The following is a 27,716-nucleotide window of genomic DNA, read 5'->3' on the forward strand; positions in this document are numbered from 1 at the left end:
TCAGTGAGTTCGAGCTGGCACAGAGCTGAGCCACTTTTTGCTGTCAGAGGCGTGTTCCCTGTGGAGAAGAATGGGGCAGATAAACGGGAGGCATTTGGCCCTCTCTCCATAATTGTGCCTTGTTTGAAAGCCATCTGCTGTATGCCCAGGGGAGGAGAGTCTTCCGGTAACATTGGAACCAGAAGGTGGGCTTAGGGGACTCTGCAAGGAGCCCTTCCCTCTGCCCATTTGCTAAGACTGCTGCTCATTCAGTGGAACCAGGCAGAGGTTCCTGCACGCGGGAGGGCTGGCAGGACAGGGATCACTGAGTTGTGGGGCCCGGGAAGGCTTCAGCAAAATGGTCCTCATGGAACACAGCTTTCAGCAAAGGTTCATTTCTTCCCCTTCCGTCTCCTCCCTGGAAAAGCAGTCTCCCAGCAAGCAGCCTCTTGGGAAGGATGGATTCTCTACTTATTAGGTCAGGGGGCTCATGGAAGTCAATGAACATGAGCGGTCTCAGTCCTCAGTACCCACCTGCTTCCTGGAGGTCCTGACTCGAAGGGGTCAGGGCTCAGGCCAGTAGAGGTGCAGTGATCCACTGTGGAGCGGCTACCATGCTTCCGGCGGGCTGTCTTCTCCAGCCGTGGGTAGAGTGGGATGCAGGGCACCTGGGCATAGGGGCTCTGCAGGTTGGCAGCTGGAGGAGGAAGAGGAGGAGGAAGCATGGAGGACAGGCATGGCCAGCTTTGCCAGGCTGCTCAACCCAGATGGAATCCTGGCTTTGCCACATAAGCTGGATGGGTTTGGGCAAGTCTTTGTTTTTGAGGCAAGCTCAACAGATTGGCAAGTGTGCGTGCATGTGTGTGAGAATTGGCACTCCAGGGCCTCCAGCCACAGTAATCTCCAGATAATGTCCATCACCTAGCAGGCATGTGTAACCTTGGACATGCTTCGCCTTGTGCATTTGGCTTCTTATGGGCTCTGGGGAGTCCTTAGGCTTCCCATGCAAGCGCCTCAACTGGTAAGGGATCTCTCCAGCCCTGGGCAAGTCTCTTAACCTCTCTGAGCCACTAAGATGAAGAGGCTAGTGGTACCCGCCTCAGAGTAGGTGGTGACAAGTAAAAGGGACGATAGATACCAAGCACTCCTCAGCTGAAGACGATCACAGCTTACAAAGGAGTGATGTCTGTGTGTTCGTTCCTGACCATGAACGCAAACTCCTACCTTGTCACTGTACACAGCAGGAGTCTAACAAATTGTGTCTGGGTTAGGGGTTTGACCTGCACGTAAACTCCCCTCTCCAGCCTGCTAGCTGCAGGAGCCGAATAGGTAGCCTTAAATTCCTCAGTGCCTGTTTCTTCTGTAACAAGAGTGATGACGTGGTTATGGGGATTAAATTCAGGTGTGTCTGCAAAGGGCTTTGTACTGTGACTGAGCAGTGGGTTGCCACACAGCAGTTTTTTGGTACAGTCTTGGCTCAGGGCTGAGGCAGGAGAGGAGGATCTGACACAAAGGGCTGGATGTTGGGTACTAGGGATTAGCCCATTGGGTAATGGTTCTCTCACAGGTGTAGGAGAAGCAGACCTTGTGAGTGGGATGTTATTTGCCCAGTCCTGCCCACTCACTGGGCCTCACCATAGTTTTGCTGCTTCAAACGGCCCGGGATCCTGAGGACCCTTCGTTCTGGGACTTCCAGGCTGTCCATCTGCTGGAGGTTGTAGAGAAGCTTCTTCCGGGACCGCAGCCCAGCCATAGCCAATTCCATCTCTCGGGTCCTGGAGAAGCCTTCCTTCATCATCTTCTGGTAGTAGCTAAGGAGGGCAATGCTTACCACCTTAGCCTAGCTGTGGTTAATTAGCTCCCTCCTCCTGAGCCCCTGTTCGGCCTGGCTAGTTCTGCTGCAGGAACTCAAGCCCAAGAGTTGGGAGACCTGGGTTCTAGTCCCAGCTCGGTCCCCTTATGTAAAAAAAAAAAAAAGAAATGGTTGTGTCCACCCTGTCACTGAAAGTTGATCTCATGTTTCCCCTGTTAAGATGAGGTGGAATGTTGCATGCCATAGGGTTACATAAGAAAGACCCATGGAGCACTCGGCACCATCTGCACGTGGAGAGATAGCTGCAGGTTACCTGTGAACTTTGACATCGATGACATTTCACTTGCATGTGCATCTGCTTATAAACCAGCCATACAGCTCACTCCACCCCGGCCAGACCTCAGCCTGGTGACTGTGTCCTCTCCCTTTATGCCAGTCAGGCTCCCACTAGGAGATTCTACTTGGCTGTCAGAACCATGCCCATTTTGTTATTTATTTATTAGAGAGAGACTGGCCATGCCAGGGCCTCTTAACCATTGCAGACAAACTCCAGATGCATATGCCACCTTGTGCTTCCGGCTTATGTGGGTCCTGGGGAATGAAAACTGGGTCCTTTAGCTTTGCAGGCAAGCACCTTAACTGCTAAGCCATCCCTCCAGCCCCTTTATTTATTTATTTATGAGAGAGAGAAAGAGAGAGAAGAGGATGGGTGCACCATGGCTTCCAGCCCCTGCAAACGAGTTCCGCACATACACAACACCTTCTGCATCTGGCTTACATGGGTCCTGGGGAATCAAACCTGGGTCCTTTGGCTTTGCAGGCAAGTGCCTTAACCGCTAAGCCATCCCTCCAGCCCCTTTATTTTTAATTGTGTGTGCGCGCACGTGCTCACGTGCACATGCATGCATGTTTGGTTTTACATGGGTACTGAGAAATTGAACCTAGGTCAACAGGCTTTGCAAACAAGCGCCTTTAACTACTGAGCCAGCTCTCCAGGCCTATTTTTTTTTCTTGAGGCAGAGCCTCACTATATACCCAAGTGGACAGCCTCAAACTCGTGGCATAGGAAGCCCCAATAACCCACCTGAGGCCAGCCCCAGGCTCTTGACATGTGTAACCCAGGGATGTGAGGGAGTTAACACCCATGGGCCACCTTGGCCAAAGGCTTTTGTGGCTGAAGTTGAAGATGTTTCCCTTCTCAAGCCACCACTGTCATGCCTCAGAGGAGCCATCCTTGTAGTCTCCCTCCTTCATGGTCCCATCCCTTACCTTCCGATTGCTCCCTGGAGTCTCTTCCCAAACCAGCCACCTGGACACAGATCGAGTGGCATAACAAGACCATAATCCAAACAAAAATGCCACATCTGGCCTTGTGTGGTGGTGCATGCCTTTAATCCCAGCACTCGTGAGGTAGGAGCATCACCATGAGTTTTGAGGCCAGCCTGAGACTACATAGTGAATTCCAGGTCAGCTTAGGCTAGAGCAAGACACTACCTTGAGAAACCAATAAAAGGGCGGTGGGGGTGGGGGGGGGTTGGTGCTGGAGAGATGGCTTAGAGGTTAAGTCACTTGCGGGTAAAGCCAAAGGACCCAGGTTCAATTCACCAGTACTCACGTAAGCCAGATGCATAAAGTGGCATGTGCATCTGGAGTTCATTTGCAATAGCTAAAGGACTTGGCATGCCCAAGAATAATTTTTTAAATGCCTTTTCAGCCAGGCATGATAATGTACACCTTTAATCCCAGTACTTGGGAGGCAGAGGTAGGAGGATTGCTGTGAGTTCGAGGCCAGCCTAAGACTACATACAGAATTCCAGGTCAATCTGGGCTACAGCAAGACCCTACCTTGAAAAACAAACAAATAAAACAGCTGGGCGTGGTGGTGCACACCTTTAATCCCAGTACTGGGGAGGCAGAGGTAGGAGGATCACCATGAGTTTGAGGCCAGCCTGGAACTAGAGTGAGTTCCAGGTCAGCCTGGGCCAGAAAGAAACCCTACTTGTAAAAAAAAAAATTTTTTTTATCTCACTAACCTCTAAAGAAAGTTATTTTTTCACTGAAAATGTTATTTAGGTTAATAAGTTCATAAGTATCTTTCAGTTTCTTAGTGTTAAGTACAAATATGTAGAAAATATTTGAAAGGGCTGGAGAGATGGCTTAGTGGTTAAGCGCTTGTCTGTGAAGCCTAAGGACCCCGGTTCGAGGCTCCATTCCCCAGTACGCATGTAAGCCAGATGCACAAGGTGACACATGCATCTGGAGTTGGTTTGCAATGGCTAGAAGCCCTGGCATGCCCATTCTCTCTCAAATAATTAATATATTTTTAATAAGTAAGATTGTTGGACTAGAAAGATGGCTCAGCAGTTAAGGTGCTTGTTTGCAAAGCCTAATGGCCCAGGCTTAATTCCCCTGTACCCACATAAAGCCAGATGCACAAAGTGGTGCCTTCATCTGGAGTTTGTTTGCAATGGCAACAGGCTCTGGCATGTCCATTCTCTTTCTCTGTTTGCAAATTAATAAAACATTTAAAAGAAGAGAGGAGAAATGTTGCCCATTCTACAGTCAAAGAAACTGAAGCCCAGAGAGAAAGTGACATTCATAAAGCTAGGGAAATAGTGAGAGGCATAGCAGAGCGCCAAGCCTTCTTTCCTCCTGCTGGATCCTAGGGCTTCCTCTAAGACAGTTGCAGACTTTGTAAAAGCAATCAACTAAGTGCTTCAAATCTTGCCCTCCAGTGACCCATCACCAACTCTAGTATTCACTAAGCTGTAAGTATTAAAATCTGATCATTTGCCAGATGTGGTGGCACACACCTTTAGATCCAGAGCGTGGGAAGTAGGAGAATGTGAGTTCAAGGCCACCCTCAGACTACATACTGAATTCCAGGTCAGCCTGGGCTAGAGCAAGATGCTGTGTCATAAAAACAAACAGAAAGAAAGAAGAGAGACAAAGAAAGAAAAAGAATGAATCTGATCATTTTATGAGAGGAAGTGGGGATCTGGGTCCTCTAATCGCTAAGGCTCTAACATTGCTGTGTGAGATCATTTGGACTTTCTACCTCTGCCCTTTTCTTCTAGCCTTGGAATGGTCATGTTCCTTTTACCTGTGGCCATCTTGTCCTGCGCTGCACACTACCTGCCCAGCACACTCCCTGCAGGCTTGCAAGGAGAGAGTCCTTGGCCTCGGATTCCTTTTCTGAAATTGCTTGTTTCTCTTCCTGCTAAAGCTACTGAGCCAGGAAGACTTGAGTGTTAGGTTGCCCTCCTCTCTCCTTCCCACTTGGAGAGCCTAGCTGAGCTGGAAGCCAGGGCCCAGAGGTGAACAGATAGAAAGATCCATGGGCTGGAGAGATGGCTTAGTGATTAAGGCATTTGCCTGCAAAGCCAAAGGACCTCAGTTCAATTCCCCAGGACCCACATAAGCCAGATGCACAAGGGGGCACATGTGTCTGGAGTTCATTTGCAGTGGCTGGAGGCCTTGGAACGCCCATTCTTTCTCTCCTTCTCTTTCTCAAATAAATAAGAATTTTTTAAAAAAGGAAAAGTCTTTGTAATATTTCATCTCCTGGTTCCAGCCACTCCTGAAGCCTTCATCAGTTACTTGACCCAAAATAGTTCCCTTTTGCATAAACCAAAAAAAATTTTTTTTTGTTAAGACAGGGTCACATTCTAGCCCAGGCTGTCCTCCTACCTCAGCCTCCCAAGTGCTGGGATTAAAGGCATGTGCCACCATGCACAGCTAGACCAGTTTTATTTGGATCTCTTGCAGTTGTAACTAAGCATTCTTACCCTCAAAAATCTTCAGCTGGGGCCTAGAGAGATGGCTTAGTAGTTAAGGCACTTACAGGCAAAGCCAAAGGACCCAAGTTTGATTCCCCAGTACCCAGGTAAAGTGAGATGCACAAGGTGGCACATGCATCTCAAATTCGTTTGCAGTGGCTAGAGGCCCTGCATGCCTTCTCATTCTCTCTTTCATAAATAAATAAATAAAATAGTTTTTTAAAATCTTCATGCTGGGCATAGTGGTGCAGAGGTAGGAGAATCACCATGAATTTGAGGCCACCCTGAGACTACATAGTGAATTTCAGCCTGGGCTAGAGTGAGACCCTATCTCAAGTAGGCAAAAAATAAATAAATAAATAAATAAATCATCATCTGTCAAAACACTAGATGTCACTTCTGTGTCTGCACGTTCCCCCCGCCCCACCACCAAACACACAACAAACCAGTCGCTCTTACCTCGTGATCTCCTCCAAGGCTGTTTCTGGCAAGGCCAGCATCTCCACCAACAAAGACAGGATATCAAAGAACAGTGTGGAGGGATTCACGCAGGACATATCCAATAGGACGTTCTGTTCTGGGGTCATGGAATGGTGGCTACCATTAACCTTGGATGCCCTAGATACCACCCCTATCAAGCTTCTGGCCCCTCCTTCTGCTCTGACTGTCCTGGGCTCCCTCCCTGCCCCACCGACTCACCCACAGAGCAGAAGAAGCGCGCACTGTCCGTCATCACAGCCAAGAAGTCCCTGAAGTCCACATGACCATCTCCTGTGGGGAGCAGAGGAGTAACAGGGTGGCCACCCCAGTTGTTTACACAGGTATCTGGAGATTCTAACTCGGGTAGTTTCCAACCCTCATGCTTGCCCATGAAATATATCTAACCAGCTTTCACCCACCTACTTTTTTGTTGTTATTGTTTTTCAAGTTAGGGTCTCACTCCAGGCTGACCTGGAACTCACTCTGTAGTCCCAGGCTGACCTCAAATTCATGCCTTTTTTCTTTTTTTTTTTAAATTCAAACTCAGTCCTCACATTCACAAGGCAAGCACTTAACCAACTAAGCCATTTCCCCAGCCCTGGGACTGCTATCAGCTCCATTTGACAGATGGAGATACTGAGGCTTAGCACGTTTCAGTGACATGTCCAAGGCCATACAGCTGGTATCATGAGTGAAAGCCTCATGGAGGATGGCTGATGAGGCTACACATGAATGTGAGGGGTGGGGCCCTGAGGTCACCTATTGCGTCAACCATCTCTGGTACTCAAACTGGCACTGAAAAGTTGCTTGGGGGCTGAAGAGATGACTTAGTGGTCAAGGCGCATGCCTGCGGAGCCTAAAGAGCCAGGTTCAATTCTCCAGGTCCCACGTAAGCCAGATGCACATGGTGGTGCATGCGTTTGGAGTTCATTTGCAGTGGCTAGAGGCCCTGGCACACTCATTACACATATATACACCTTTAATCCCAGCACTCGGGAGGCAGAGGTAGGAGGATCAAGAGTTTGAGGCCACCCTGAGACCACATACTGAATTCCAAGTTAGCCTGAGCCAGAGTGAGATCCTACCTAAAAAAAAAAAAAAAAAAAAGTTGCATGGGAGTATTAGCCTGGGGAGAGAACCAGGGCCTGCTACATAATTTGCAGGACCCAGTACAGAAAGAAAATGTGGGTGGGTCCTTTGTTTGACTATTATAGAGGGGCTGGAAAAATGGCTCAACCATTAAGATGCTTGCCTCGATTCTCCAGTACCCACATAATGCCAGAGGTACAGAGTAGCACATGCATCTGGAGTTTGTTTGCAGTGGCTAGAGGCCCTGGTGCACCCATTCTCTCTCTCTCTCATAAATAAATAAATGATTTTTAACCTCACAGTGCCTGATACTACCTACACAAGACCATCATAATAGGAGGAAAAGATCATGAAATTAAAAAAAAAAAAAGAGAGAGAGAGAGTCTAGCCAGGTGTGGTGATGCATGCCTTTAAACCCAGCACTTGGGAGCCAGAGGTAGGAGGATTGGCATGAGTTCGAGGCCACCTTGAGACTAGAGTGATTTCCAGGTCAGCCTGAGCTAGAGTGAGACCCCACCTCAAAAAAAAGAAAAAGAAAAAAGTTACAGAGAATTTCTAGTCTGTGGCTACAGAGCTTAAACCAAGCGGGGGTCCCTGTGATACAGAGCCCAGGCAGGTACAGCCCCAAGGTGTGGCAGTTTGAATCAGATGCTTCCTGTAGATTCACGTGTTTTCAGTGCTTGCTCCCCAGCTGATAGCAAGTTAGGAGGAGGCAGAACCGTGCTGGGGGCTCCTTGCAGGAGCCCCGCTCACTTGCTTTCTGCCAGCTGCTGTGGCAAGAAGTGATGTCCAGCCTCTGATCTACCATCCTTTCCCTGCCATCATGAAACTTCCCCTAGAGACTGTAAGCCAAAGTAAACCCTTTCCTCCCTCCGCTGTTTTGTCCCGGCAATGCAAAGGAAACTGGCACACGGGGCTTGGGACTCACCATTGATATCAGCACTTCTCAGGGCTTCCTCTACCTGGGCTGCTGACAGGGGGAAGTTGATGATGTGCAGGACTTTGCTCAGGCTTGGTGCGTCTATCTCGCCAGGGCCATTGAAGACCTCAAAGTAGCAGTGGAAGGCTGTGGGGAAGAAATAGGATCACCCAGGGTGGGACAAGCTTCCTCCTTCAGCTTCTTCTGTTTTTGTTTTTGTTTTTGTTTTTTTCAATTTCATTTATTTATTTTCTTAGTTGAGAGCGAGAGAAGCAGATATAAAGAGAGAGAATGGGCGTGTCAGGGCCTCCAGCCACAGCAGATAACTCCTTGTGCATCTGGCTTACATGGATCCTGGGGAATCAAATCTGGGTCTTTAGGCTTCACAGGCAAGTGCTTTAACCGCTAAACCACCTCTCCAACCCCTCTCTTCCATTTTGAGACAGAGTCTTATGTATCCCAGGCTGGCCTCTAACTCAACTATATAGCTGAGGATGCTCTTGAACTCCTGATTATTCTGCCTCCACCACCCATGTGCCAGGATTACAGATGTAAACTACCGTGCCTGGTGAATGCATGGCTTGATTGGTTTGGATTGACTTGGATTGAAGCCCATTCCTTGTGCATGCTAGGCGAGTACTCTACCCACTGAGCTATATCCCCATGAGAGGGCATGCCTTGTTTCCCCCATTCTGCTGCGTGACCTCTACCAGCATTTCTGATAGAGAGACAAGGCAGTAAGAGCAGAAGTGAGGAGCAGGGCTCCCTGAATCACTGCAGCTTCCAGGCCAGACCAGGGCTTCAACTGGCATGGTAGGAGCTGAGCTCATCTGTGCAGGGAGTGACAGGAAGGTGGCCATGCTAAGGAACCCTACTCCACGCCAGTCCCAAGAACAAAGGGAGAGCACTTCACCAAGGGCACGTGCCCTTCTCTAGAGTGAACGGTCTCCGAGCCTGCAGTGCTCTACAGGGCCCGTGTACCTTTCTAGAATGGCAGGTGTGAGGCTGGCCAAACAAGAACGCCCCACACAGTCAGTGAGTCTCCAGGAGGACTGCAGACCACCTCCTGCTCTGTTCTGGGCCCGGGTACAAGTGACCACCTGGGCTCCTGCCTGGGTGGTGGAACGGTAGGGGAGAAGGACAGCCATGCGAGGAGCTCACCTTCCTCCTGCTTCAGGGTGAGGTGCTCCTCTGGCCATTCCTCCCAGCTTTTGAGGAGGCTACGCTCTTCTGACTCCTGCCTGCAGAGCATAGTGAACCTAAGACAGGATACAGTCATCCTTTGTCTTCCCTGCCTTCTGCTGTTCCTACAACAGCCACCAAAGGCAAAGCTCTGACAGCAGAGGTCAGGGGAATGTCCCAGGAGGCTCTGTAGTGGGGAGAAGCCAAGAGTAATAGGAAAAAGGAGATCCAGGTGAGTGAGGTAGAGGGGACAGAAGATGGGAGATTCTTGTGAGGGAGGTTAGAAAGGGGAAAGGGAGCCTGTGGCAGTGCACGCCTTTAATCTCAGCACTCGGGAGGCACAGGTAGGTAGATCGCTGTGCGTTCAAGGCCACCCTGAGAGTACATAGTGAATTCCAGGTCAGCCTGGATTAGAATGAAACCTTGACTTGAAAAAAAATAAAAAAAAAAAAAGAAGAAAGGAGGCTGGGGGTGTGGTGCAGTGGTAAAGCACTTGCCTAGCATGTGCAAAGCCCTGGGTTCTATTCCCAGCACCAGAAGGAAGGAAAAGAGGGAAGGAGGAACAGAGGAAGGGAAGAGAAGGGGTTAAAAGGAACAGAGGAAGGGTGAAGAGGGAAAAGGAGGAAAAGGGAAGGCACTTGGGAGACAGAGGTAGGAGGATCACTATGAGTTCGAGGCTACCCTGAGAATATGTAGAGAATTCCAGGTCAGCCTGGGCTGGAGTGAGACCCTATCTTGAAAAAGAAAGAAAGAAAGAAAGAAAGAAAGAAAGAAAGAAAGAAAGAAAGAAAGAAAGAAAGAAAGAAAGAAAGAAAGAAACAAAGAAAGAAACAAAGAAAGAAAGAAAGAAAGAAAGAAAGAAAGAAAGAAAGAAAGAAAGAAAGAAAGAAAGAAAGGAAGGAAAGGAAAAAGAGGCAAGAAAGGGAAAGAAAATCATAATGGGAAAGGAGACCAAGAGTGACATCAGAAGCATAGCAAGAAAAGTGAGGGAGAGACCCGCAGGAGGGAGCGGGGGCACGGGGACAGGGGACAGGGAGCAGAAGGGAGACGCAGGGCTCACACTGGAGAGACAAGTTCTGAGCGCGGAGCCCTGTTAGACTGGTAAGCTACTGGGGCTGACTCCTACCGCGCTTTAGCATAGCACAGACTCCTCTCGCTGATCTGGGACCCAAACTCTGGCCATCTATGGCCCAGGTCCTGGTTGTGGGTGGGCAGGACTGGGGCTGGAGTTCCCACAAGAGCAGGAGCTGATCCAGGGACCAGTGGTCGGGCCCACAGAGGAATGGCTGCAGAGGCTGAAGTGGAGTTCTGAAGAGTGGTGGAGCTGCTGACAGGGCCTGGAGCATGCACGGAGGTCATGGTCCTGGGAGCCCTCCAAGACATCAAGGCCCGAGCCTTCAAAGCCCTGTGATGGGTGGCCTGCTCCTCCACCTCCAGTAAGCACTTCATGAAGCCTGGTCGAGTGTTCCGAGGGCTCCGGACCACTGCGACTGCCGTGGCCTCCGGCAGCCGCTTCTGTGCTTGGTCCAACTCCTTCTTCTTGTCAGTGTCCTTTTCCTGGGGACAGGGGAAGGCATCTGGGATAAGCCTCGTGAAGCCAGATCATCCCATAGAACTTGTCGCTCTGTCTTTGAGGATAGTCAAACTGCCTTTTCCATTCCAAGACCCTGAAGGATGAACCTCAGATATCATATGTGCCCATCCAGAACCACCCTGCTGTTGTTTTGGCCCACAGGACACCAGCGAGCTGTGGTCTTGGTTGAGTCATTTCAGGTCTTGCTTATTTGTCTTATATACCTCATCACAGCCCACACAGCTGGCAGTGGTCGGTCTTGCCAGTTGCGCACCTGCCCAGGTGATTGACACAGCATGAAGGTGGGGCCTTGGCTGCCCTTTAACCCAGGTGTCCCCAGCACTTAAGTATTCAAACTGTTGCTTCTCATAAACGTTACTTCTCTGGCTGGAGAGATGGCTTCGCTGTTCAGGCACTTGCCTGTGAAACCCAAGGACCCAGGTTTGACTCCCCAGTACCCACATAAGCCAGCTGCACAGATGCCAGATCCACAGGTGGCACATGAGTCTGGAGTTTGTTTGCAGTGGCTAAAAGCCCTGGAGGACCCATTCTCTCTCTCTCAAATAAGTAAATAAATAAACAAATATTTTTTAAAATGTTACTTCTCATTCAGTCTACAAATCCCAGTCACCCCTGCATGTGGTCCCGCCTATCACAGGGATAAGATGTCCCCAGAACAACCCACTTGCTCCAGCTCACTTCTTTTCTTTTCCTCTCTTTCTTTCTTTCTTTCTTTCTTTCTTTCTTTCTTTCTTTCTTTCTTTCTTTCTCTCCCCCCCCTCCCCCGCCCCAAGGTAGGATCTTGCTCTAGCCCAGGCTGACCTGAAATTCACTATGCAGTCTCAGGATGGCCCTGAACTCACAGGGATAATCCTACCTCTGTCTCCTGAGTGCTGGGATTAAAGGCATGTACCAATACACCTGGCCCAAGCTCGATCCTTTCTCTGAATCGAAGGCACTGCCCCTTGTCACCATCAGCATTGCTTATTTTTATTAAATTATTTATTTTTTTAATTATTATTATTATTATTTTGGTTTTTTAAGGTAGGGTCTCACTCGAGGCCAGGCTGACCTGGAACTCTCTATGTAGTCTCAGGGTGGCCTTGAGCTCATGGTGATCCTCCTACCTCCCTGTCTCCTGAGTGCTGGGATTAAAGGCGTGCGCCACCACGCCCGGCAGCATCGCTTGTTTTAGTGCTGGGTGTCAAACCCAGTACCTCTTCCATTCTATGAATACTTTGTACCACTGAGCTACAATCAGCTCTCTCTTCCATCTCTTTCTCTTGTTTAAAAAACTTAGGGGAGCTGGAGAGCCACTTGCCCACAAAACCGAAGAACCCAGGTTTGACTCCCCAGAACCCACATAAGCCATATGCACATAGTGGCACATGCGTCTGGAGTTCACTTGCAGTAGCTGGAGGCCCTGGTGCTCCCATTCTCTCCCTCTCTCTCATCAAATAAATAAATAAATGAAATGTAAGTCAAGCCTGGTGTGGTGTCACATGCCTTTAATTCTCACAATGGGAAGACTGAGGTAAGAAGATTGCCATGAATTTGTTTTAAAAAAAGAAACTTCTGGGTGTGGTGGTGCACACCTTTAATCCCAGTACTTGGGAGGCAGAGGTAGGAGGACCACTGTAAATTCGAGGCCACCCTGAGACTATGTAGTGAATTCCAGGTCAGCCTGAGCTAGAGTAAGACCCTACCTTGAAAACAAAAGAAAAAAAAAAGTATGTATTTGTGTGTGTATGTGTGAAAATGTCTGTCCTGCATTATGTGGATGGCTAAGGAATTGAACCTTGAACCTAGGTTGGCAAGCTTTGCAAGCAAGTGCTTTTAACTGCTAAGCCATCTCCCCAAGCTCCCTCTCTTCCTTCTCTAAAGACAAAAAAAGAGGGCTGGAGAAATGGCTTAGCAGTTAAGCGCTTGCCTGTGAAGCCTAAGGATCCCAGTTTGAGGCTCTATTCCCCAGGACCCACGTTAGCCAGATGCACAAGGGGGTGCATGCGTCTGGAGTTCGTTTGCAGTGGCTGGAGGCCCTGGCATGCCCATTCTCTTTCTCTGCCTCTTTTTTTTTTTTTTAATAGTTTGTATTTTTATTTATTTATTTATTTTCATCTGGCTTTATGTGGGTACTAGGGAATTGAACCTAGGTCGTCAGGCTTTCCAGGCAAGTGCCTTAACCACTAAGCCATCTCCCCAGCCCTCTCTCTGCCTCTGTCTCTCTCTCTCTCTGTCAGTCTCAAATACATAAATAAATAAAAATAAACAAAAAAATTAAAGACAAAGGAAGAGGCAGGACAAATGGCTCAGTGGTTAAAGATATTTGTTTACAAAGCTTACACGCCTGGGTTCAGTTCCCCAGCCACCCACATAGAATTAGCATTTGTTTGCCGTGGCAAGAGATTCTGCATACGTGTGTGCATGCATACACACACAAGTAAACAAGAATAACTTTTTTCTTTATTTTATTTATTTATTTATTTTTAATTGTTCAAGGTAGGGTCTCACTCTAGCCCAGGCTGACCTGGAACTCACTATGGAGTCTCAGGTTGGCCTCGAATTCATGGCGATCCTCCTACCTCTGCCCAAGTGCTGGGATTAAAGGCTTGTGCCACCACGCCAGGCTTAAAACTTTCTTACCTGTCATGATCATACTAATTTGTCAGCCTATTTGTTATCTAGGACATGTGTAATAGAAAGGTAGCCACTCTATTTTACTTAGTACTCTAAGCTATGCACCTAAAACAACATCCCACACATGAGTTTGTGGAATAAGTGAATAGGGTGGAAGTAATATCAAAAACCTCACTGAGCCAGGCATGGTGGTACATGCCTTTAATCCCAGCACTCAGGAGGCAGAGGTAGGAGGATTGCCATGAATTCGAGGTCAACCTGAGACTCCATAGTGAGTTCCAGGTCAGCCTGGGCTAGAGTGAGACCCTACCTTGAAAAACCAAAACAGGAAAAAGTTTTGCATGGCTGGGGTGATGGCTCAGTTAGTCCCAGTGCTTGGCTCACAAGCATCAGTGCCTGCATTCCATCCCCAGAACCCACATAAAATGCTGGGCATGTGTCACGTGCTTATAGTCACAGCACTGGGGCGGTGGAGACAAGAGGCTCCCTAGAGTGTCAGCCAGCTAGTCCAGACCAATGAGAGGCCCTGTCTCAAAGGAGGTGGACAGTGTCCCTGAAGATGACCCCCAAGGTTGTCCTCTGGCTTCCATGCATGAATGTACACACATGCACAAGCACCTGTATACAAATGAACATGCATACACCCCACATATGCACATATAGAGTAAAATAAAAAATAAACATGTGCCCGGCGTGGTGGCGCATACCTTTAATCCCAGCACTTGGGAGGCAGAGGTAGGAGGAATGCTGTGAGTTCGAGGTCAACCCTGAGACTCCATAGTGAATTCCAGGTCAGCCTGGGCTAGAGTGAGACCCTACTTCGAAAAACCAAAAATAAATAAATAAATAAATAAATAAATAAATAAATAAATATAAACATGCATAAAATGGTCAATGAAGTTTAAAGAGCAAAACACATAAATAAAATAGTAAATGCAAATAATGTACACAATTATCTAAAATGAGTTAGAGGGCTGGAGAGATGGTTTAGTGGTTAAGATGCTTGCCTGCAAAGCCAAAAGACCCTGGTTTGATTGCCCAGGACCCACGTAAGCCAGATGCACAAGGTGGCCCATGAATCTGGAGGTCATTTGCAGTGGCTGAAGGCCCTTGGTGTGCCCATTCTCTCTCTCTCGTTCAAAATAAATAAATTAAATAGTTTTAAAAATAAAATTAATTTTTAAAAAATCTTATTTTTTGTTTTTTGAGGTAGGGTCTCACTCTAGCTCAGGCTGACTGGCATTCACTCCCAGGGTGGCTGTGAACTCACGGCAATCCTCCTACCTCTGCCTCCGAGTGCTGGGATTAAAAGCATGTGTCACCATGCCCAGAAATTTCTTAACTTAAAAAAAAATTATTTATTTGAGAAAGAGAAAGACAAGCAGAGAGAGAGAGAGAGAGATAAAGAGAGAATCGGTGCACCCAAGGCTTCCAGCCATTGCAAATGAACTCCACACACATGCGCCACCTTGTGCATCTGGTTTACATGGGTCCTAGGAAATTGAACCTAGGTCTTTGGCTTTGCAGGCAAGTGTCCTAACTGCTAAGCCATCTCCCCAGTCTCAAAAAATAAGTTAAATTGTTGTTGTTGTTGTTTTGAGGTAGGGTCTTGCTCTAACTCAGGCTGACTTGGAATTTACTATGTAGTCTCAGGGTGGCCTCAAACTCACAGTGATCCTCCTACCTCTGCCTTCCAAATGCTGGGATTAAAGGTATGTACCACCAGGCTCAGCAAACTAATAAAATTGGAAGAAATTAAAAATTAAAAATTACATACACATGTACAACACATGCATGTATACTGTCACTACATAGGCTTACACACCTTTCAAGCTTGAGTCCCAATATCCTCCTATATCTGTCTTCCCTCCTTCCTCCTCTTGATCCCTTGCCACACCCACCATCCCGTCATCATACCCACTCTGGACCTACTTACTGGTAGAGGAAGAGACCTTGATGATGGCTGGATCTCCACCACCTTGCCTCTAAATAGAAGAGAAACCCCCAGGGGGTGAGGCCTCAGCTCAGGTGTGCCCCTTGCACCCACCACTCTGCCCTGAGCACACTCAGTCCCAAAACCCCAGCTTCATCCCCTTGGCATTCACCCCAGGCTGCTCCCTCACTCCCTCATAGCACATGCACATAGGCCCCAGGATGAGCTCTGGGGTTACAGGCCATATATAGATGGGGACATTGGGACCCTAAGGGCCATGATTTATAGCAGGCCAGAGGATACACAAGACTAGAATTTGCCTCTCCTGTTACTTAGAAGAGCCATCCTTGGGGTCAGAGAGAAGAACAGGGGGTGGCACTGGAGGATGGCTTACCCTGCTTTGGGTATTTGAGGTCCTGGCATGGGTGGCAAGAAGGGAAGGGTTGTCTCTTTCTCTGTAGTCACCATGGGTGGTGGGAGAACTGCCTCCTGAGAGTTGTCTTCATGTGCCCCTGGGCCAGACTCTGACAAAGCCACCTGTGGAGGACCTGACTCGCCGGGGGTATCATCCGGGAGTGGCTGTCCCAAGCTGTCCAAAGTGCATTGCCTCCCCAAATCTTGCTCTTTGCTTCCCTGAAGAGGAACCTTGGAAAATAAGAAGAACTACCTTCTGAGGGGTGTGTCAAAGGACAAGCCTCCTCCACGTACTTCTCCAGCTGGACAGTTTACACTAACCTGTCTCCAGACCTATTATAATGGGACCATAATTGAGATAACGTGGATTTGAGTAGGAGTAGACAAACAAATTGATGCAACAGGGCTGGAGAGATGGCGTAGCGGTTAAAGCGCTTGCTTGCAAAGTCAAAAGACCTTGGTTTGATTCCCCAGGACCCACGTAAGCCAGATGCACAAGGGGGCACATGAATCAAGTTCATTGCAGTGGCTGGAAGCCCTGGCATGCCCATTCTCCCTCCCTCTCTCTCTCCCTCTACCTCTTTCCCTCTCTCAAATAATAAATAAAAATAAAATATTTAAAAAAAATTGATGCAACAAAATAGGGGGCTGAGCGGGGTATGGTGGCATACGCCTTTAATCCCAGCACTCATGGGAACAGAGGTGGGATGGGGGTAGGGAGACGAGAGAGAGAAAGAGAGAGAGAGAGAGAGAGAATGAGAGAATGGGTTTGCCAGGGCCTCCAGCCACTGCAAAGGAACTCCAGATACATGTGTCATCTTGTGCATCTGGCTTTACACAGGTCCTGGGGATTAGCACCTAGGTCCTTTGTCTTTGCAGGCAAGTGCCTTCACTGCCAAGTCATCTCTCCAACCCATAAACATTTTTAAAGACTGGTAGATTGGGGCTGGAGAAATGGCTTAGCAGTTGAGGCACTTGACTGCAAAGCCAAAGGACTCAGGTTCAATTTCACAGGACCCATATAAGCCAGATGCACAAGGTGGCACATGCATCTGGAGTTTGTTTGCAGCAGCTGGAGGCCCTGATGCACCAACTCTTTCTCTCTTTCCCTGCCTATTGCTCTCTCTCTCTCTCTCTCTAATAAAGAAATATAAAATATATATATTTTTAAAAAGACTGGTAGATTGAGAGAAAACATTGCTAAATCAAATATCTGATTTTTCAAAAAGGAGCTGAGGAGTGAACTCGCTGTGCAAGTGTGACCTGAGTTCCATCCCTGCATTCATGTGAAAAGCTGGGCCTGGCCATGCACACTTGCAACCACACTGCTTAGTAGGGCAGGGAATGAAGAATCACTGGGGCTCCCTGGTGGGCTAGTTGAACCAGAAAACAGTAGCTCCGGTGAGACTCCATTTCAAGAAAATAAGGCAGAAGGGGTTAGAGAGATGGCTCAGCGGTTAAGGTCCTTGCCTACAAAGCTTGACGACCTGGGTTAGATTCCCCAGTACCCACATAAAGCCAGATGTACAAAGTGGCGCATGCATCTCACTAGAGGCCCTTCTGCACACATTCTCTCTCTCTCTACCTCTCTCTCTCTCTCTCTATGTCTTTCTCTTCTCTCATTCTTTCTACATACAAATAAATAATAAAAAATATTTTAAACTGTGCTGAGAACTGGAAAGATGACTTAGCAGTTAGGCTGCTTGCCTGCAAAGCCAAAGGACCCAGGTTTGATTCCCCAGGACCCACATAGGCCAGATGCACAAGGTGGCACAAGCATCTTGAGTTTGATTACAGTGGCTGAGGCCCTGGTGCACCAATTCTTTCTCTAAAATTAAAAATAAAAAGGTAGATGTCATTACTGAAGATGATGCCTAGGGTTATCCTATGGCCTCTATATACACATACATGAACATGCACACACACACACACACACACACATACACACAGAGATAAGTTTGGAAAGGTAGCATGCTCTAACTCTACCTTGCAGAGGCTCAGGGGCTCCCAGAACACTTCTACATCTGGTCTATAGAAGCATGTGTCGGTCCTACTAAACCCAGCATTAGCTGTGTACAGAACCCACACCTCCACCCTGCCTCCCCCCAGGACACCCAGCCTCTGTGACTCAAGACAGAATATCCACGTAGACTTGCCATCTGCTCCAGGACACAGGGAGAGGCTAACCCAGGTCCACTTGTGGTGGGGACAGGAGGGTAGGGGGTGCTCCTTGGCCTCCTATGGTTCAGTCATTCCAGATCTGCTGGGGTTTACCTGGCAGCTCTCAGGGGGCTGATCCTCCACCATGACTGGGCTCCTCTGTCCCTTTTGCTGGTCATTGGTCTCTATGCTTGGCTGCAGAAATCCTTCAAGGTCCTCATCAAGCTTGGGCTGGATCTGCTCCCAGCCAGCTTCCAGCTCCCCAGTCCCTTCCTGGGCTGCCCTAGATGACTGCTTCCATCTGTGGGGGGTGGGGTGGGGGTGTGGAGGGGACAGGCAAAAGGCCCTTAGCCTGCAGCTCAGCTTTCTAATCTGCCACTGCTCCTAGCGCCACTTGCCCAGGGCGGGGAATAGACAGGTATAGACTTAATGTCTGGGAACAGGAATCAAGGGCTAACGTAAACTCAAGTCACAGACACTTTGATGTTCATGTTGAAGGGAGGTAAGATTTAGCCCTTTTAGCATTATTATTTTTCAAAAGGAAAAACAAAGAAACAGGGGCCAGGTGTAGTGGTGCACATCTTTAATCCCAGCACTCGGGAGGCAGAGATAGGAGGATCACATGAGCTTGAGGCCACCCTGAGACTACATAGTGAATTCCAGGTCGGCCTGGGCTAGAGCGAGACCCTACCTTGGAAAAAAAAAAATAATAAAAGGAAGAAGAAAGAAAGAAGGAAGGAAAGAAAAAGAAACATAAAAAATGAGAGCTGGGTGTGGTGGCACACGCCTTGAAATAGAAGGATCACTGTGAGTTCGAGGCCACCCTGAGACCCCATAGTCTGCAGGTCAGCCTGGACTAGAGTGAGACCCTACCTCAAAAAAAAAATGAGGGCTGGAGAGGTGGCTTAGTGGTTAAGCGCTTGCCTGTGAAGCCTAAGGACCCTGGTTCGAGGCTTGATTCCCCAGGACCCACGTTAGCCAGATGCACAGGAGGGCTCACGTGTCTTTCTCTCTCTCTGCCTCTTTCTCTCTGTCATTCTTAAATAAATAAACAAAAATTTTTTTAAAAATGAGATAACTGGTACTCAAAGAGGTCGGGAGGCTTGAGTATAGGTTGATAAAGCTAAACAAGGAAGTGCAGGATTTGAATCTGTGGCTCTCTGAACTTTCTTTAATCTGGAGTTTCTCTTTTTTCACTTTTCTTCTGTCTTTTTCTTTTTTTTGTTTTGTTTTGTTTTGTTCTGTTTTTCAAGGTAAGGTCTCACTTCAGCTCAGGCTGACCTGAAATTAATTATGTAGTTTCAGGGTGGCCTCAAACTCACAGCAATCCTCCTCCTTCTGCTTCCCAAATGCTGGGATTAAAGACGTGGGCCACCATGACCAGCTCTTTCCTTTTTTTTTGGTTTTCGAGGTAAGGTTTTACTCTAGCCCAGGCTGACCTGGAATTCACTATGGAGTCTCAGGGTGGCCTTGAACTCACAGCGATCCTCCTACCTCTGCCTCCCAAGTGCTGGGATTAAAGGCGTGGGCAACCACGCCCAGCTTCCTTCTTCTTTTTTTTTTTTTAAATTAAATTTCTTTACTTATTTGAGAGACACAGAGCAAGAGAGAGAGTTGGGCATGCCAGGGCCTCCAGCCACTGCAAACAAACTCAAGGTGCATGTGCCCCCTTGTGCATCTAGCTTATATGGGTCCTGGAAAATTGAACCTTGGTTCTTAGACTTTGCAGGTAAGTGCCTTAACAGCTAAGCCATATCTCCAGCCCTCCTCTCTCTTCCTTCCTTCCTTCCTTTCTTTCTTTTGTTTTATAAAAATATATTTTATTTATTTATTTATTTAAGAGCAAGAAAGAGGCAGAGAGCGAGCGAGCGAAAGAAACAGAGAGAGAGAGAGAGAGAGAGAGGGAGAGTGGGCACGCCAAACCCTCCAGCCACTGCAAACGAACTCCAGAAGCTTGCACCACCTTGTGCATCTGGCTAACATGGGTCCTGAGGAATCCAACCTGGGTCCTTTGGCTTTGCAGGCAAATGCCTTCACCACTAAGCCATTCCTCCAGCCCCTCTTTTTTTTTTTTGAGATAAGATCTCATTCTGTAGCCCAGGTTGGTCTCAAACTCACTTTATCTCAGCCTGGCCTCAGACTAGCAATCTTCCTGCTTCAGCCTCCTCCCCAGTGCTAGAATTATAGACATGTGCCACCAAGCCTACCTCATTAGCCTCTTCCTTCCTTCCTTCCTTCCTTTCTTTCTTTCTTTCTTTTCCTTCCTTCCTTCCTCCCTCCCTCCCTCCCTCCCTCCCTTCCTCCCTCCCTTCCTCCCTCCCTCCCTCCTTTCCTTCCTTCCTTTCATCTTTTTGTTTTGTTTTTTAGTTTTTCAAGGTAGGGTCTCAATCTAGCTCAGGCTGACCTGGAATTCACTATGTAGTCTCAGGGTGGCCTCAAACTCTTGGCGATCCTCCTACCTCTGCCTCCCAAGTGCTAGGATTAAAATTGTGCGCCACCACACCTGGCCTAGCCTCTCTGTTTTGTTGTTTTTCCAACATAAGATCTCATTCTAGCCCAGGCTGACCTGGAATTTCTCTGTAGTACCAGGCTGGCCTCAAATTTAAGGCAATCCTCCTACTTCTGCCTCCTGAGTGCTGGGATTAAGCCTGGGCCTCTTTTCTGTCTATTCTATTGAGTGAATAAATGTTTTCTGAGCATCTACTATGCATGTGTTAGGCATAATATCAGACACCAGGGACCTGAGGCTGAACAGAAGACATAAATGCCCCTTGAACAAGACAGTGGAAGAAGTTTGTGTCATGACTGGGGCTCAGACAAAAAGTGGGCAGAACTATTTAGTGCAATGGGTGTTTAAAAGCAGGACTGAGGGTAGCTAAGGTAGCACTCTTGCTTAGAATGTGCAAGGCCCTCGGTTTGAGCTTTAGTACAGGGAAAGTGGGAGGAAGACAAGGGGAGGGGGTAAAACGATATGGTCAGCAAGATCTGCCTCAGCCTGGTAGTTCTCAATTCTCTCCTGGACCTCTTCTCTGGGAAGCCCCCGAGCTCACCCCGATCTTGCTGGGAGCGCCTGTTCCTGGCTCTGGAGCTCCCCAGGCCCCTCCTGGGGTGCTTCTGTGTGTCTCAGCTCTCTCTCTGATACTCCTGGATCTACAGGCTTCGGGGATGCTTCTGTGTTTCTCAGCTCTCTCTCTGATCCTCCTGGAGCTACAGGCTGCTTCCAATTGCTCATTCCTGAGGCATCTTCCAATGCCACCTGGAACAGACGCATGCCTAAGGAAGGAAACGGCTGGAGAAAGCTGAGCTGAGAAGGGGCCAGAAAGGTAGCAGAGGGAGGAGAGGTGCAAGGGCTGGCCAAGCCCTAGCTGGCTCTCAGCATTACCCATTCTGGGCATAAACCTAGACTATAGATAGCATGCAAGCCAAGGGGATTGATTGTCCTGAGGACGACTTGTGAGAGAGAGCACCAGGGGACTTCAAGTGATGTTCATTACAATTCCACCACTGCAGAGCCCAAGTACTGGGGCTTTATGGTTTTATATTTTCAAAGTAGGGTCTCGCGATAGCCCAGGCTGACCTGGAATTCACTATGTAGTCTCAGGGTGGCCTTGAACTCACGGTGATCCTCCTACCTCTGCCTCCCAAGTGCTGCAATTAAAGGCATGTACCACCATACCCAGTGGTTTTTTATTTAGTTCCTTTTTAAATTTTTTAAATTTATATTTGAGAGAGAAAGATGGAGAGAGCGAGAGCAAGAGAGAGAAAGAGAAAGGCAGATATCTATAGAAAGAATGGGCACACACCAGTGCCTTCAGCCATTGCAAAGGAACTCCAGAAACATGTGCCACCTTGTGCATCTGGCTTATTTTTTTAATTATTTTTATTTATTTCACAGAAAAAGAGAGAGAGAGAATAGAGAATGGGTGCGCCAGGGCCTCCAGCCCTGAAAACAAACTCCAGATGCTTGCACCCCCTTGTGCATCTGGCTCACGTGGGTCCTGAGGAATTGAACCTGGGTCCTTTGGCTTTGCAGGCAGATACCCTTAACTGCTAAGCCATCTCTCCAGGCCCCCATTTTTTCAAGGTTCAGAGAAGGAAAGAGAAGAAAGTATAGAGAGCTCCTTCCTATGAGAAGGCAGGAGTGATTAGAGCCCTTGTTTTTTTTGTTGTTTTTTTTTTTAGGTAGGGTCTCACTCTAGGTCAGGCTGACCTGGAATTCACTATGTACTCTAAGAATGGGCTTGAACTCATGGGAATCCTCCTACATGTTGAGATTAAAGACATGTGCCACCATGCCAGGCTTCTTGATTTTATTTTATTTATTTGAGAGAGCCAGAGAGAGAGAGAGAGAGAAAGAGCATGGGCACATCAGGTCCTCTCACTACTACAAGTGAACTCCAGACACATGCACCACCTTGTGCATATGGCTTTATGTGGGTACTGGGGAATTGAACCTGGGTACTTTGGCTTTGCCAGCAAGTGCCTTATTATTATTATTATTATTATTATTATTTGGTTTTTAGAGATAGGGTCTCACTCTAGGCCAGGAATTCACTATGTGGTCTCAGACTCATGGTATTCTCCTACCTCTGCTTCCTAAGGGCTGGGACTGAAGGTATGTGCCACCATGTTCAATTTAGAGCTCCTGTTTTATTTATTTTTATTTTTATTTTTTTTCACAAGGGATAAATATAACTTTATTTTCTTTTTATTTATTTATTTTGGTTTTTTGAGGTAGGGTCTCACCCTAGCCCAGGCTGACCTGAATTCACTATGTAGTCTCAGGGTGGCCTCAATCCTCCTACCTCTGCCTTCCGAGTGCTGGGATTAAAGGCGTGCGCCACCACGCCTGCATAACTTTATGTGTTTTTTTTGGTTCATTTTTATTTATTTATTTGAGAGTGACAGAGAGAGAGAGAGAGAGGGAGAGAGAGAGAGAGAGAAGCAGATAGAGAGACAGAGAGAGAATGGGCGCGCCAGGGCTTCCAGCCACTGCAAACGAACTCCAGACGCGTGCGCCCCCTTGTGCATCTGGCTAACGTGGGTCCTGGGGAGTGGGGCCTCCAACCGGAGTCCTTAGGCTTCACAGGCAAGTGCTTAACCGCTAAGCCATCTCTCCAGCCGGGCATAACTTTATTTTAAATAAGCATTTGCACTCTGCATGCAGCCCCAGTGGAAGAGGGCGCAGTCCTGGGCTGTCTTGCGCACATCAAAGCTGCCCCAGGGTCTTCGCAGCAGCCCAAGCAGCTGCCCCCGCGTCTGCTGCACGCTGAGCTGAGCCGGAGCCAGTTCCCCGTGGAGGCTCCGCTCCACATGCGGCCCAAGGCTCGCCTCAGCTCCCTAGGCAGCGGCACAGTTCCTCAGTCACCCCCCAGCCACAGCAGGTCACTGTCACTCGGTGAGATGGTGGCCCAGCGCCTGTCACCACGGATATAGACTTATTTTGTAAAATAAAATATTTTTAGCTGGGCGTGGTGATGCACACCTTTAATCCCAGCACTTGGAAGGCAGAGGTAGGAGGATTGCTGTGAGATCTAGGCCACCCTGAGACTCTATAGTGAATTCCAGATCAGCTTCAGCTAGAGCCTACTTGGAAAAACATTTTTTTTCTTAATGGTCTGGAGAGAGGGCTTAGTGGTTAAAGTGCTTGCCTGTGAAGCCCAAGGACCCAATTTGATTCCTCAGTAGCCATGTAAGCCAGGTGCACATGGTGGCACATGCATTCATTTAGTTGAGAGAGAGAGGCAGAGAAAGAGAGAGAGAGAGAGAAAACGGGTGCACCAGAGCCTCCAGTCACTTCAAATGAATTCCCGATGCATGTGTCAACTTGTGCAGCTGGTTTATCTGGGTACTGGGGAATTGAACCTGGGTCCTTAGGCTTCACAGGCAAGCTACTTAACTGCTAAGCCATCAATCCAGCCCAATTTTTTTGTTGTTGTTTGTTTTTTTTTACAATAGAAAAATATTGTCCACTTGTTTATTTTTTCAAATGAGCAATAGACTATTTACAAATAAGCAGATCTCCAATGATGTGTATTAAAATGGTAGGTCTATCAACTGCTTGAATTCTAAATGAAAAAAAATTATTAAGGCACATTTGATCTGTGAGTTGAAAACAAACATTCTGGTGTAATGAAAGATTCATTTCACTTTTGTTCCCAAAGCATGTGAGCACCAAAAATTGTCCAAGAACACTTAATATTTAGTAAGACAGGAATGTAAAACTTAAGGAAGGAAGGGAAAAAGTATTTTCAAAAGGAAATCTGTAGAGATCAGTTTACTGCAAATAAAACATCCTAACTACACTCCTGGTACACATAAATTCTAGTAACTAACAGGTACTCAAGAAACGGCAGAGAGTTAAACAATGGGTAATAAATAAATTAAAGGTATTTCACATAAAAATGATAAAACAAAACAGTAATTAAAAAATGAAGTAACCAGAGCCGGGCGTGGTGGCACACGCCTTTAATCCCAGCACTTGGGAGGCAGAGGTAGGAGGATCTCCGAGAATTCAAGGCCACCCTGAGACTACATAGTGAATTCCAGGTCAGCCTGAGCCAGAGTGAGACCCTACTTCGAAAAAACAAAAAAATTAAAAATTAAAAAATGAAGTAACCATCTCCACCAACATAACAAAGACAGGATGAAGTGAACAAAACCCAAAATGTTTCCCAATGTTTTCATTAGGGTTTCTGTTTGCTTAGCTTGCATTCACTGAACTTATTACAACCATTCTTCTTTGTCATTCTATCTATTAATATTGAATTATCTGGAGAGAAGGATAAAGAGAGAGAGAATGCCAATGCCTCCTTGGACTGGAACTCTAGGCTCGCTCAAGCCAGAAGTCCCGCAGGACCGTCCACTGCCCTGGCTCTGCTCTCCTCACTCCCGGCTTGACCATGGGGCAGAGCACTTTGGAAAGCTGTCCACAAGTCAGTGATGACCCAGCCACTGTTATGTTTCTTTTTTCTATGACTGGAACTCAAGATGGCTTTAAAAACTACTGTTTAAAAAAACACAAAAAGGTAAAATCTGTGTAAAGTCGACAGTGACAAGAGACCGTTTAACAAAGTTGACAGTGTTTTTTGTTACTATAATACTTTGTAGGAATGTTCATGATTTCTGCCACAGGACTGTTCAGAAAAGGGATATGGGGAAGAAATGTAAAAATACAAAACAAAACAAAAACATTTTTGTTCATCAGGTATGTTTCAAGTCAGAACTAAGCAGGTCTGCTACAAAATGTTCAGCAAGATGGGTTCAAAGGCAAACATTGATCGCATTTTTGTTCAAAAATCTCAATCTTAAAGGAGTCTTGTGTAAGAAAACCACTTGGAAAATATATCCTTATATGGATTTCAAAAAACTTTTGAAAAATAAATTAGATAATTAAAAATGTCATTTCCAGCAGTGCTGGACATCAGGCTCTCCTTGTGGAACCACTATTATTGCTGCTTTTACTGTAACTTGGATCATTTTTTTCTAGCCACATTTCAGCCAACTGCTGTGTGGACCCATACGTTGATGCTTTAGATCCCAGGCACTTTTGTATCGTTTGGGATCCAGATTGGGGTCACAGAAGACAGGGTGGTGAACGTGGACAACTCCTACTTCCTGGCTCCTAAATGTCTTCAACCCTGCCTGAACAACCTTCTTGAAGAGGTCCACATCCTCTAGCCCCCAGCCTTGGATGGAGACATCAAAGCCACCCACTCAGACAAGATCTCCTTTATAAATAGAAGTAATGCCAAACCCATAGTTTCTCCAGAAGCCAGTTTTTTGAGTAAAGGCAAAATGGTTGTCACTGGGAACTTTCCCACTATAAACAATCTTTGGATCATACTGGCTAAAGATGATTGGGAAATAGATTTGTTGACCTAGAACTGTGTTTGCTCGACACCGTTGCAGAAATTCTGTAGTAAACACGAGGTCGACATCACAGAAGAAGAGCAAAGACTCAAAAGAGGTATGGCCAAGGTTGATTGTTTTTTTGATGTAGAGTATTGATCTAGCCCAGACGGACCTGGAATTCACTCTGCAGTTTCAGGGTGGCCTTGAAATCACAGCCATCATCCTACTTCTGCCTCTTGAGTGCTGGGATTAAAGGCATGTGCCACCACATGGTTTTGTTTTTCTTTGAGGTAAGGTCTTGTTCTAGCCCAGGCTGACCTGAAATTCACTATGTATTCTCAGGGTGGCCTCGAACTCCCAGCCATCCTCCTAACTCTGCCTCCCAAGTGCTGGGATTAAAAGCATATGCCACCATACCCAGCTTCCTGGCCCTATTTTTTTGTTGTTTTTTGAGGTAGGGTCTCACTCTAGTCCAGGCTGACCTGGAATTCACTCTGTAGTCTCAGAGTGCCCTTGGACGCACAGCAATCCTCCTACCTCTGCCTCCTGAGTTCTGAGACTAAAGGCATGTGCCACCAGGCCTGGCCAGCTCTATTTTTTTTTAAATATTTTTTTAAATTATTTATTTATTTATTTGAGAGAGACAGACACAGAGAGAAAGACAGATAGAGGGAGAGAGAGAATGGGCGGGCCAGGGCTTCCAGCCTCTGCAAACGAACTCCAGACGCGTGCACCCCCTTGTGCATCTGGCTAACGTGGGACCTGGGGAACCGAGCCTCGAACCGGGGTCCTTAGGCTTCACAGGCAAGCGCTTAACCGCTAAGCCATCTCTCCAGCCCTCTATTTTTAATATTTATTTTTATTTTAAATGGATCATTAATTAATAAAGTTGTTATAATGGATGATTCTGATGGGAACCCATAGTTATGGATATCTACCAGAGGGCAGAGCCTCCCAGGGACTAACCCCAAGTAGTCCTTACTATGACAAATAGGAAAGGAGGGTCAAAGGGTACAAAGGCACGCCAAGGTCACACAGCAAATTTAATGGCAAGACTGTGGCCCCAAGGCTATGCTTGTTGAGAAAAATAATGGGTGGGTGAAGGACGCTCAGAATGCTCCCCCAGATTTCCTCTATGACTTCTGTTGTTATGGTCTGAATATGAACTGTCCCCTAGAGAGAGAGAAACCTACATGGTGGCACACACCTGTAGTCCAAGGACTGGGGAGCTGGAAGTAAGAGGATCATGTGTTCAAGTTCACCCTCAGCTACATAGTGAATTTAAGGCTAGCCTAGGCTATATGAGATTCTGTCTCAAAAACAAACAAAAACAGTAACTAAAAACAAAACAACAACAACAACAAAAATGTGGATACTGGAGAAATAGCTCAGTGGTTAAAAATGCTTGCTTTCGCCGGGCGTGGTGGCACAGGCCTTTAATCCCAGCACTCGGGAGGCAGAGGTAGGAAGATCGCCGTGAGTTCGAGGCCACCCTGAGACGACATAGTGAATTCCAGGTCAACCTGGGCAAGAGTGAGACCCTACCTTGAAAAACCAAAAACCAAAAACAGATACTTGATGCAAAGCCTGCTGACCCAGGTTTAATTTCCAGGCCACCCATATAAAGCCATATGAGCATTAATTTGCAGCAGCAAGGGAACCTAGCAAATAAACAAATAAAGTTAAAAATATACAAAAAATAAAAATTGAAGGGAGAGAGGGAAAAAGGAAGGAAGAAAAAAGGGGAGGGGACAGCAGGAAGTAGAGGGTCAAAATGTGAGGTGAAGGTCCCCTACCTGGATGACTCCTGCTATGGTGGGCTCGGCATCAGCCTTCTCTGTGGTGGAACTCAGGCCGGGCCTTGGTTGGTCACCTGGAGCCTCCGCCTTGTCCTCCAGGCGCAT

At 47.3% G+C, this 27,716-nt stretch overlaps 1 protein-coding gene across 1 annotated transcript; it reads right to left on the minus strand.

The window, feature by feature from the left end:
- Spata21 (spermatogenesis associated 21) lies at positions 1-27,716 on the minus strand. The gene is made up of 13 exons (XM_012948546.2): positions 27,609-27,716; positions 23,120-23,298; positions 18,073-18,259; positions 15,779-15,921; positions 15,388-15,436; positions 10,368-10,798; positions 9,221-9,300; positions 8,069-8,206; positions 6,271-6,342; positions 6,031-6,148; positions 1,615-1,790; positions 514-676; positions 1-58 (listed from the first exon to the last, which is right to left on the minus strand). Exons 1-13 carry the CDS (start codon positions 27,714-27,716, stop codon positions 1-3), a joined length of 1,902 nt encoding a protein of 633 aa, XP_012804000.2.

Source organism: Jaculus jaculus, chromosome 5 (genome assembly GCF_020740685.1).
Source record: "Jaculus jaculus isolate mJacJac1 chromosome 5, mJacJac1.mat.Y.cur, whole genome shotgun sequence".
In the NCBI taxonomy this organism is placed as follows: Eukaryota; Metazoa; Chordata; class Mammalia; order Rodentia; family Dipodidae; genus Jaculus; species Jaculus jaculus.

What these genes read in the sequence shown, in the direction of transcription:
- Spata21 (XM_012948546.2), bottom strand. Translation starts at nt 27,716, where the DNA reads ATGCGCCTGGAGGACAAGGCGGAGGCTCCAGGTGACCAACCAAGGCCC. An exon ending in CTCTTCCACTGGGGCTGCAT is followed by an intron (nt 18,260 to 23,119) that starts GCAGAGTGCAAA and finishes CACCCCCCACAG; the next exon opens with ATGGAAGCAGTCATCTAGGG. An exon ending in CCTCAAATACCCAAAGCAGG is followed by an intron (nt 15,437 to 15,778) that starts GTAAGCCATCCT and finishes TCTTCTATTTAG; the next exon opens with AGGCAAGGTGGTGGAGATCC.